At 59.6% G+C, this 12,105-nt stretch overlaps 1 protein-coding gene across 1 annotated transcript; it reads left to right on the top strand.

Moving 5' to 3' along the window:
- The first annotated feature begins 5,048 nt into the window (after window positions 1-5,048).
- Window positions 5,049-10,561, top strand: SPRN (shadow of prion protein). The gene is made up of 2 exons (XM_073353099.2): window positions 5,049-5,242; window positions 9,443-10,561. The coding sequence occupies exon 2, from the start codon at window positions 9,463-9,465 to the stop codon at window positions 9,880-9,882; it is 420 nt and encodes a 139-aa protein (XP_073209200.1). The 5' UTR covers window positions 5,049-5,242; window positions 9,443-9,462; the 3' UTR covers window positions 9,883-10,561.
- Window positions 10,562-12,105: the final 1,544 nt, after the last annotated feature.

Here is a 12,105-nt window from a genome sequence, read left to right as displayed (position 1 = left end):
GCGCCTACATCGCATAGCCCCGCCCCCGCCCCCAGCGCCTTCATAAGCACAGCCCCGCCCCCCAAGACCTTCGTCGCATAGCCCCGCCCCCTGCCCCTGGGTGGGTTCAGAGACCGGGGAGAAGCAGGAGCTGTGGGTGGGTGGGTTCAGGAGAGCAGGGATGATGGGCTGTGGGTAAATTCAGGGGAGGATCAGGGGTGTAGGTCGGCTCAGGAGAGGGGGTGGGTGGCCGGCCATGGGCAGGCCTTCTTATCTCACCTGATGGGTCCTGAATGGGTACTGTCCCCTCCCGGCCCTTCTAACTGCTGGAGGACCACGTTTTGTTGGTTCCACAGATAGAGAGGGGGAGCAACTTGCCCAAAGTACAACAGGTCAATAGGAAAACCAGCAATGGAACCCAGGAGTCCTGCCTCCCAATCAGTGATGTCCCTAGGCAGTGCAGGGAGGTCTAGACCCCCTCCCCTTCTATTCCAGGCAATGCTCTTCGTTTGCGTTTTTATGTCAGCTTTCTACAAGGACTCCAGCAGGGGCCAGAGAAGTCTTGAAGCAGCCATCACAACACTTAGTTGTTTATTAGCTCACCAGGAATGCAGTATCTTAAAAGGTTCTCGTGCTTCCAGGGAGTGAAGGATCAGATGCTCTAGTCTTAACCCAATTGTAGCACTGGTGGTCCCTCCCTACTAAGCCAAGTGTCCAGTACCACTTTTAGGTTCTGCAGTTTATTTGTGGGTTGGATCACCTGGGAGCTCCCACCCCATGACTTCAGTTTTTATATTTGGGGTGTTTACAGGGTTGAGTGGTGACTCTCTTTTTTTCTATTGTACCCTTGCTGTCAGAGCTCTTAGATTTCAGCTCAGTTTCTCTGATGCTTCCATCAGTATCAGGTAGATGGCACTGTTGGATAGCACACATCTCACCTTTTCTTGCAAGGTTTTTTGTTTTCTTCATTTTAAGGATTATCTTTCTCTATTAACCCCTACTATTAGATGGAATTTCCCCCTACTTACCCATTTCTTTTAATATTCCAGGCTTACACACTGATTAAGTGCTTATCTCTTTCAATATTCTTTCTCCTTCTGGTGCCATAGCAATTCTTATCACTTCTATAATACAATAGTCATTTGAAAAGGAGACCTCTTTCATACCGTTTCTAAATTAAAAGGACATAGCCTGTACATTCTTTGATTATATAGTACCATTAATTGCTCATCTTTCAATGCTTGCAGCAGAACAAGAGACATTCTGCTGAAGGAACAAGACAGGTCAATCACATATAGAGAGGGGGTCTAGCTGATCCCAACAGTGGACCAATATATAGATCTGAATTTGAAGTAAAAGCTAGTTTGTTTGGATTTGCTGAGGTATCAGGAAGTGTGACCTCTGGAAGGTTTCTGGGTCTCATGGGAAGCTATTCCTTAAACACTACCTCCCATTCCTTAACTAGTTTATTTGATGTAGAGTTCTTGACTCCCTCTCTCTGGCACTTACTTTATTCACAGGACACAATTGGTCAATGGTCCACTCTACAGCAGAAAGCAAAATGCTACTCTTTGTTTGTCAACCTGTGGGGTTCCCTGGAGCCAACCAGCAAAATGGGAAGCTCTTCCACATGCAAATCTTGTCTGCGGAACAAGCATCTGAAGAATTCGATGAACATCCCATATCTTATTTCTGGTGTTTGGCATTTCTGAGGTCTACACTAAAAAAGATAGGTTGACCCAGCTACACCCCCTGAGGGGTGTAATTAAGCCTACCTAACCCCAGGTGCAGACAGTGTTAGGTCCGTGGAAGAATTCTTCTGTCAACCTAGCTGGCGGGTTCTTGGTGAGGTGGATTAATTACAGTCATTGGAGAACGCCTCCTGTTGGCATAGATGGAGTCTACACTGAAGCAGTACAGCAGCACAGCTCCAGAGTCACACCCAGTATTGCTGTTGGGGCCGTGAGTACTGGGGCTTGTGCCTTTGCGTTACAGTAAGGAGGGAGGCTGTAGCTAGGTAAACAAAGAAGTTGTTGCTCTGTGTGGGTTTGCAGGGAGTGGCAGAAGAGGGCACCAGAGGGGTTTGCTGGGGAAAGTTTACTGATGCCAAAGACAACCAGGAGCAGCCAAGACTCTGCCAAACTGGAACTCTGCCCAGGATTCCTGAACTCTGAGTGTAGATGCTCTGCTCAGTGACTACCGCTCCGTATTGTGGTAGCACTGCACGGGCGGGTCCTCTTGTTGGGTGTAATGCTGTTTTACCACTCCCCCTATCTTTCCCCCCATTTTTATCCATTCATTCCTCTGTAAATATTTCCCTTTCCTATATTCATTGTACTATTCCAGGCAGTGTGTGTGTGTGTGTGTGTGTTTACTCCAGGGGGCTTGGAACTGGTGCCCTGGACGGGGTGGAAGGGAGTTTCTCTGCTGCATTCCCGTGGGCGTCTTTTCTTGGCCGGAACTGCCGGCAGAGCGGACTCCATCTTGGCCACGAGTGCACTAGAGTTACATGTGTGAAGTACCATGTGCTCCTGAATCAATCCTTCAGCTAATCAAATGCTCATGTGCAAAGATCAGATGCCCACAAGCCTACAAATGTTGGGCCAGTAGCCTGCCTTGTACAGAGATGTGTGTCAGAAACTGGGATGGAGATGGCCAGGCCTAGCGGTCAGAGCTGGAATTAGGAGTCCATGATGGTCAGCGTGAGGCTGGAAGACTGTGAGCAGGGCAGCAACAAGAGCAAGGCTAGGGCAAGCTGAGGCCTGGGGAGTCTTGCCACCATCAGGCAGCAGAGAGTTCCAAGCCCTGAACTCTCACTGAGCAGACTGAATTGCTGTTGCTTCTGTGGGGCTTATATACCTGCCCCGGAAATCACAGTTCCTGGCTTGTGGATTGGCTGGAACCTAGCACAGGAGTGACTCATGGGATTGGCTACAAGCGTTGCCTTTTGTGTGAGATCTAAGGTGCAACTGACCTGGGGTAAATAGCTGGTCCCTTGGGACTGGAAGTAACCTGAATATTGCTGTGATTCTTCATGTAAGGGACCATCTATCAAAGGCAGGCTCATCTGGTTGGCAAGACAAATTGGAGCAGTGAGGGGACTGTCTGTGACTCCATGGTTAGGCTGTTATAGCATTTGAGCAGTTTACGTTTGATAGCTGGTTGGTGAAATCTAAGTATAGAACTCACAACCAGTTTGGGGGTGTGCCCTACTTCCTAACAGTCTGCCCTGAGGTTGGTACTCACGCTCATGAGATGCTGCCCACAGCATTACAGGCAGCAGAGTCCTTACAGGCATAACCCTGCAGTACCTAGAAAACAAAGGCAAGGCAGCCACATAACCAAGCCCTCTGCAAACAGCTGGAGATAATTCCTAGGAGTGAGCGGATGAGAGACAACAGGAGTGGTGGAAGCCCATTCCTCGGGGGTGGACAAAGCGCTGGAGAATGCATCTGTCACTGGAACAATCTGTGCTAACCCCTGCGGCTGGGTGGAGGAATGTTCCATCTCTTCTGTGATTCTATAAATAACATCTCCACCCCCTCTGTGCAGACATATGCACAGCCCGGCATACGTGTCCCCAAACACAGGCATGCATATATGTGCACACATGCACTCCCCCCACACCTACATATGGGTACCCTCCCACACCTGCACACACACGTAGGTGTACCCACCCACCCCTGCACGCAAGCACCCACACACATTTGTGCACATGCATGGGTGCACCCACACACACAAGCACCCATGCACACAAGAATAAAGAGAGCAAATTCCTCCCCGCAGGCCCAAGAGATCGTGCTCTGGGTCTCTCTCATGGTGTGCTGGCTGTCCCTCTAAGATAGCAGTGCTACTGCAAGCCCCAGTCTCAGAGCAGACACAAGAGCCCAGCCTGGGCACACAGGACATGCCAGGTCCCAGCTGCAACCCCCTTTGCACCATTCCTGAGCCCCCCTCTAGCCCCCCATCAACATAGTGGGGGAGGGGGACTCCCAGCAGTAGCACGAGGAAGACAAAGAAGCATGCCCTGTCTCCCCACCAATCCCCTGCCAACCTGCCTGCATGTCCCCTCCCTGGCCCTATCCCCACTCACCCCTGCCCCTCCCCCCATCCGTTCCTCCCCCCCAAAAGGGCCCCCCAGCTCTCTGCCCCCTCTAATCCCAACCGCTTCACATACATTGCCCTGAAAATACACTGAGTCCCACCATCACATAGTGCGGTATAATCCAGCCGTGCCCCAGATATAGATGCCAATCTTCATCATTGTCTGCGGCACTGAGAGGGGGAGGGGTGGGTGGGGACTTGGCAAAAAGATCCTGTGGGAACGATGAGGGTGTCACTAAAAATAAGAACCCACCGCACCAACACACACACACACAGCACCCATGCGACACTACAACTCCCATATAGAGCAACTGTGCCACACCGCAACCCCCCACACAGAGCAACCATGCCGCACTGCAACCGCCCCACACAGATCACCTGTGCCACACCACAATCCCCGCTGCACAGAGCAGCCGTGCCACACTGCAAACCAACACACAGAGCACCCATGCCACACCGCAGCCCCCCCACATAGAGCACCCATGCCACACCGCAGCCCCCCCACATAGAGCACCCATGCCACACCGCAACCCCTCCCCACAGAGCAACTGTGCCACACCGCACCCCAACACACAAAGCACCCGTGCCACACCACAATTCCCCCCAGAGCACCCGTGTCAAACATCCCCAGAGCACCCGTGCCACACCGCAGCCCCCCCCCCACATAGAGCACCCGTGCCACACCGCAACCCCCCACACAGAGCCTTCGTGCCACACCACAGTCCCCCGACCACCTGTGCCACACCACAATCCCCCTGAGCACCCGTGCCACACTACAACCCACCCCACAGAGCACCCGTGCCACACCACGACCCCTCCCACACAGAGCGCTCATGCCACACCGCATCCCCGTAAACAGAGCACCGGTGCCACACTGCAACCCCCCCCCCCCCCAACACAGCACCGTTGAACACCACAACCCCCGCCCACAGCCAACCACACGGCTCTCCGTCCGCCCTGCTCCGCCCGTAGCGCTGGGCGGGGAGGAGTCCTGGGCGGAGCAGGAGAGACCGGAGCTGCCCGCGCCGCCGCCTCTGCACCGGGGACCCGGGAGCCGAGCCCAGGACAGGGGGGTCCCTCGTGCCCGCAGCGCCCATCGGCAGCGCGGAGCCCAGGGGGATCTGGAGCCTCGGCCGCGGGGCTGGCCCCTCCCTGCCCGGTAGGCAGCGTGGGACAATAGCTGTGTGTGTGTGTGTCTGCCTGTCTTTGTGTGTGTGTGTGTGCTGTGTTTGTGCGGAGAGGATGGGGTGTGTGTGTGTGTGTGTGCTGTTTGTGTGTTTGTGCGGAGAGGATAGGGTGTGTGTGTGCTGTGTGTGCTGTGTTTGTGTGTTTGTGCGGAGAGGATGGTGTGTGTGTGTGCTGTGTGTGCTGTGTTTGTGTGTTTGTGCGGAGAGGATGGTGGGTGTGTGTGCGCGCAGAGGAAGGTGGGGGTGGGCACCGGGGTGTGCAGAGGATGGCAGGTTCTCTGTGTGCGTGCAGAGGATGCTGATGTGTGTGTGTGTGTGCAGAGGATGGCGGGTTCTGTGTGTGTGTGTGAGACAGGATGGTGGGGTGTGTGTGTGCAGATGGTTGTATGTGTGTGCTTGTATGTTTGTGCAGAGAGGATGGTATGTGTGCAAGAGAGAGGAAGGCAGGTTGTGTGTGTGTGTGCAGAGGATGGTGGGTTCTCTATGTGTGTGCGCAGAGGATGGTGATGTGTGTGTGCGCACAGAGGATGGTGGGGAGCGTGTGTATGTCTAGAGGATGGTGGGGGTGTGTCTGTGTGGGGTGTGCGTGCAGAGGATGGCAGTTTGTGTGGGTGTTTTTGGGTGTGCACAGAGAATGGCACATGCACGGAGGACGGTGGTGTGTGTGCACGCAGAGGATAGTGGTGTGTGTGCAGAGGATGGCAGGGTGTGGGGGTGTGGGTGCAGAGGATGGTGGCATGCATGTGGATGTGCGCATAGAGGATGGTGGAGTGTGTGTGTGTGTGGGCAGAGGATGGTGCAGTGTGTGGGCAGAGGATGGTGGGGTGTGTGTGCAGAGGAAGCAGTGTGTGTCTGTGTGGGTGTGTGCAGAGGATGGCAGGGTGTGTGGGTGTGCAGAGGACGGTGGAGTGTGTGTGTGTGTGTTTGTGCAGAGGAAGGTGGTGTGGGGGTGTGTGCCAAGCATGGCAGGGTGCGTGTGTGTGTGTGTGTGTTTGCAGAGGATGGCAGGGTCCGTATCCCTCTTGGTCATGCAGTGGGGGAGCGGGGCTGGCCCTGCCACGATGCTGGTGGCTGCGGGTGCAGTGGGGCCATGCCCTGGGCTACCTGTGCTGCGGGAGCAGGCAGCGAGTGCAGATTGACTCCGCTCAGGTGGCTCTGGGGCGACCTGACCCCCTGCGGCCAGCGGGCGGTGAGGTGTCCGGGCCCGGGCCCATCCCCTCTGCAGAGCGCCAGCCCCACAACCCTGTCCCTGCCTCCCAGGGCCTGCCAGCCCCGCAACCCTGTCCCTGCCTCCCAGGGCCTCCCTGCCCCCATCCCCTCCCCACCTCAACCCTGTCTTTGCCCCGTCCTCTCCCTGCTCCCAGCCTCCTGCCCGCCCCACTACCCTGCCCCCGAGTCCCTTCCCTGCCCCACAACCCTGCCCCCGAGCCCCCTCCCCACAACCCTGCCCTTGCTCCCAGCTCCTCACTCAACCCCCTGTCCCCTCCCCGCCTCACAACCCTGCCCCCTCCCCGCCCCTATTCATGGCTCCCTGCCTATAAACAGTGGCAGCTTGGCACGTTTGGAGGCAGCTGGGTGAGCTGTGGGGTCACCAGCAAGACCCTGGCCCATCCTGGGGCGAGGGGGGCTATTCGAAGTCAACCTGAGCCATTAATGCTCTCACTGCTGATGGGATCCCCTTGGTGTAGGGGGCTCCTGCGTGCTCGGGGTGTGGGGGCGGACGTGGGCATGCTGGCCCTGCATGGCTCAGGCTAGGAGGCTACTGTAACCACTTACTGGGACTGACTCTTCTCATCCGGGCAAAACCAAACCAAGAGGAACAACCTGCCCCAGCCAGGTGCTGCTGCGTCCAGCATGGGGCACTGAAGGAACAGTCCCGCCCCAGCAGAGGACTCTGCCCTGGCTGCAGAGCTTACAGGGATGCCCACAGCTTGCTGGCCTGGGGGGACCAGCAGGGAAGGGGGCACTGTAGTGCCAAGACTAGCGTGGTGCGTGCAGCGTTAACGGGACCATCTGGCAGAGGCCTGGCCCCATGCGGGCTGTGCAGGCTGGCCACCTGGAGCCAGCGGGGACAAGGCAGGAGTTGAGGTGCTCAGGGCCACAGAGCAGATTTCCCCCTCGGAGCAGCTGCACAGAGGCGCTGGGGTCTCTGGCTGATGGGGTGGGGGTTTTGCAGCCCTCAGGAAACCTGGATGGGCATCCTGGCCTCTCACCTGCCCGGCCTGGGGGGCTGGTGCCAAGGGAAGCCAAGGCCTTAGCTATGAGGGAGGGGTTTGCTGCTCTGCTGGAGCTGAATCTATTTCTCGTTGCTTAGAAACGAGCATGCTAATGCCTGTGCTGTGTGCAGCCTGACGCTCAGCGGAGGGCGCGGCTGGGATCAGCATGGGCACAGCTCTGCTGCCTGGCATGGATACAGGGGAGGGGGGAGCAGCAGCTGCGGGGCATTGCTGACTCCCAGCCTGGCCGTGGGGGATGCTGCTATTCCATCTCTTACCCCTTCCAGAAGCCCTTCTGAGCCTGACTCCCCCTTCCTGGCAGGCAACCCTTTCCCCTCGTCCTCAAGGGGCTTCTCTTTGGCACAGTTCCCCCCTCCCCCACCCCTCACTCTATTGCCAATGTTCGGCAGCCAGCTCCAAACTGCCTCTGCTGGGGGGCTCCATGAAGGGCCACGGTGCAGCTTGGCCCACATATGCAGGGCTACAGGCCTGGGCATCCATTCCCTGCCCTGCAGCTCCCAGCCCAGCTGTACCCGGGGGCCCCCATGGCACCCAAGCCCGGCTGCCTCGTATTCTTCAGCAGTGTGGCTCCCAGGGGTTTGGGGTGCTAAGAGCTGATGGTGTCCTCCTTTCATTCCTGGCCTTGTACAACCACTGATTTGTGTCTAGAGTCCTGGGGCCAACCCGCTGGCAGGGCCAGCAGCTCTGAGTGCCCATGTGAAGGGCCAGGTGGGAGCGTGGGTGGCCAGGACACAGAATGGAGCCCCACACATATACTACCAGGAGCATACCCATTAGCTTCTACAGAGGGAGCCCTGTGCCTGGCAGGACTGGGCCATAGGCGCTCGGGGCACAAGGTGGTGCCCATCTCTCTGGATCGGCTCCTTCGGCAGCAGAGGGTCTGACAAATCGCTGCCTTCATGCTTCTCTGCTGCCAGCCTGAGGATTGGGCACCATGTACCCACGGCTGGCTTCCCAGCCAGGCCCTGGCCTCTTCTGCACTGGATCCCTGTCAGGGCCTCGCAGCCCAGCCACACACGGCAAACCTGAGCTCTCGCAAAGCCAAAGGGCAAGGCCCTGCCTGCTGCTCCCCCAGCCCAGCCCCTGAGGGTGCTGTGCCTAGGAGGGGAACATGGGAAATGGGCCCTCTGGCACAGGGAGATGGACTGGCCGGGCTGAGTGAAACAGTGTGTGATGGTTACTGTTTTCTCCTGCCCTCCAAACCCCTGCAGCCCTCAGCCCCCCATGTTACTGAGCCCCCCAACTCCACTCCAGTCCCTTGCACCCCCACATTCCCTGAGCCCCCCAATCCCACTCCAGGCCCCGGCACCCTCCACATTCCCTGAGGCCCCCAACCCCACTCCAGCCCCTGTACCCCACTCATTCCCTGGAGCCTGCCCACATCCCCCTGCACTCCCTTGGTGGTGGGAGGCAGTAGATCATGGCCAGGAGGAGCAGGGGGCAGGGGGAGGGATTTCAGAATCAGAGTTCAGTTTGGGGCTGGCCGGGCTGGCTTTCAGGGGCAGCCGTTCCTGTGCTTGCCTGGGATCCAGTCCCCGTGGGCCCCCCACGTCAGCCAGCCCCAGGCAGAGCCCAGCAGCCGATCCCTGCTGGGAGGGTAACACTCAGGGCAGCACGCCGGGCACGGCCAGACTGTTGCTAAGGCAGGGCCCTGGGTTACCTGCCCGGCCGCTCCAAATTTGAGTGGCATTGAGACCTGGTGCACAGGGGCGCAGCTGCGCTCAGATTTGGCCCGGCCGCACCAGTAGAGGCGGGGCTCTGCCATTAGCACCCAGCTCCAGTCAGGGGCCGAGGCAGGGGCATGGGTCCCCTGCAGCCCAGCCTGACCGCTGGCACCACACCTGGCCCTCCCCGCCCCGGGGGACGGCACCGCTCGTGCTGACGGCCCCGCCCGGAGCCTGGCGCTGACGTGCCTTTTGGTCCCTCTTGTTCCAGGTGCTGGGGGTAGCGCTGGGATGAAAAGACGCACCGCCACCTGCTGGACGCTCCTCCTGCTGGCCGCCGCCTTTTGCGACAGCGTCACCTGCAAGGGCGGGCGGGGCGGGGCCCGGGGGGCGGCCCGTGGCAGGGGCATGGCCCGCAGCCGGGCCAAGGCTGCCCCTCGCTACGGCTCCTCGGGAGCGGGGCTGCGGGTGGCGGCAGCGGCGGCGGCGGGCGCGGCGGCGGGCGCGGCAGCAGGAGCGGCCCACAGGAGGATGAGGATCTCTGGGGAGCTTGGTCCAGATGATGGCTCCGAGTTCCAGGAAGGCAACAGGACGGGCAGCGGCGTGTACAGCTACCGCTCGTGGACCTCGGCTGCCGGGGCCCAGGACACGGCGCACCTTGCCATCTCCTTCTGTCTGGCGACTGGCTTCTTCCAGCTCCTTCCCCTGTAAGGGCCTGTGGCGCCCGACCGACCCTCCCCGTGTCGGAGCCTGCAGAGCGGCACCACCCTGCTGGGGCTCGGCAGCACCAGCCCCGTCCAGCTGCATCTGCCCCAGCCTCCTGCAGGCCAAGCGGCTCTCCCGCCTGCTGCGGGGCCGGAGCAGCCTGCGCTGCCCAGCGGGCTGGAGCCGGAGCAGCTGCCAGTGAGACGGCTGGGGCAGTGCCCCAGGCCTGATCCCGCTGCGGCTTTGCCCTTGGCTGTGGTGAGGGCGGGTGGTGCAGCAGGGGAACCTAGAGCAGCAGCTGTGGGTGGCGTGAGGTTGCCAGGCACTGCCATCGCTGCTGCTTGTGACGGCCCTACTCAGGCTGATCGACATGGACATTTCCCAAAGCACCGGCCCTGCTAGCCTGTGCCACGAAGGGCGGGGCTTGGGCCCACAGGCTAAGGCAGAGCATGAGGGGCAGAGCCTGGGCCCACAAACCGGGGTAGGGCCATGTGTCCCAGCCCCAAGGAGCTGCTGCCAGCCCCCTGCCTCGGGGCCCCGCTGTCCTGCCGAGACATGGAAGGGAGGCCGGAGCGGCCTTGTGTGTCCCGTGGGGGCTGCGGTGAAGGCCGGCTGGGGTGAAGCTGCGTGGTGAGGGAAGCAGCTCCACTCCTATGCCGGTACCAATGTGGAGCAGGATCTCCTGGGTGGGGGGGGGGGGGGGGGGGATCTGGGACTCTGGGCCAGCCTGTCCGAGCATGTGGGGGGCCGGAGCTGGGTGTGAAGCGGGATCCAACCTCCCCCTGCTTTGAACCCCAGCTGCTGGCACTGGCTCAGGCTGGTGAGGATGGTGCCCATTGATTCCACAGCTGGAGGCAACGATTAGAGCCAGCCGCTCCCAAACCAGAGACGAGTGCCCTGGCTCCTTCACACCCAAGGACCCTCCTTGCCCAGCTGCCGTCTCCTCGCCACTCACAGGATCCCCCCAGACTGCCGGACATTGGCTGAGGGGGTCTGACCACCACGGACCTCAGCAACGCCCCACCCCCGCAGGACGGACTGGCTTCCGTGAACTCTGCCCAAACAAGGCCCGTCAAGCCAGGCTGCTCGGGGGGAAGGCCCGAACAGCACTACCGGCCATCGCCCTGCCGTGGGAGCCGCTCAGCCTGCAGGGTTGCCCTGACCGGGCTGCACAGCCACACAGAGCCGTGCTGTGTTCCCGACCCAGCCGTGCCACGTCCCAGCCAGCAAACATTCCGGCTGCTTTGGCTAGGGCCGTGGAGCGGGTGCCCGTTACAGCACAGGGCCAGCATGGGGAAGGGTGGGCTCAGGTTCGCACCTACACCAGGTGGTCAGTCTCTTGGTTTTGCGTGACGACCACAGTGCCTCAGCCCCAAATCCTCCGCACCTAATCACAGCGCAGCACTGGCATGTCAGTGGCGTTCCGGGAAAATCGGTCCGTTGGCGTTTGAACTGCTGATCGGTCAGAAACTGGCCCCAGAACGAGTTCCCGCTCTAAATGCCCTGATTTTGCAGGCCCCTCGAGCTTGAGAACAACACAGTGTTGGAAGCCCAGAAGGCGGGTGGCAGAGCAATCAGGCGGGGGGAGGGGGAGCCCACAAGCTCAGTGCTCCTTTCTCCTGCCTGCAGTCACTGCCTGCACTCCCCAGCTCCTAGCCCCCTCCCCCCCACTACCTTGCACTCCAGGCCCAAGGGGCAGTCAGGTATTAACCCTACCTCCTCTTACTATGGGAAGGTTGCACAAGGTCACTTCAAGCAAGGTGGGACTAACACTCCACCCTCTGGCATGGCCAATCCAAACTCAGCCACGCTGCCTGGCAGAGTGACTGTGCCAAATATAGGCATTTTGGCTAACCTGTCCCTCACCATGAGATGACACTCCCCTCCAAGAGCAGGAGCAGGACCAGAAGTCCTGTGTCCCGTATTCCCACGCTGTCTAGCCACTGGTCAAGTGTCCATTTCCTCCTCGAGTGGCCAGTCCCCACAGGAAAGCCGGTGGCACCAGCAGACCTGGGTGGTAGGTCTCCAACAGGCCAGAGCTCAACCCTACTGGCTGCTGCAGCAACCATGGTTCCCAGCCTGTTCTGCGCTATAAATGGCAGAGCCCTCAGTGCAGTCACGTGTCCCACGGTGGCGGGTCAGGGGTGAGGCTCATGGGCCTTGGCCAGCGGCTGTGCTGCCTGCTGTCCCACTGGTAGGTTTGGGAAGCTGCTGCAGCAGGAAACTCCT

Source organism: Lepidochelys kempii, chromosome 7 (assembly GCF_965140285.1).
Source record: "Lepidochelys kempii isolate rLepKem1 chromosome 7, rLepKem1.hap1, whole genome shotgun sequence".
Taxonomy (NCBI): Eukaryota; Metazoa; Chordata; order Testudines; family Cheloniidae; genus Lepidochelys; species Lepidochelys kempii.
This window is presented reverse-complemented; position numbering and strand designations above follow the sequence as displayed.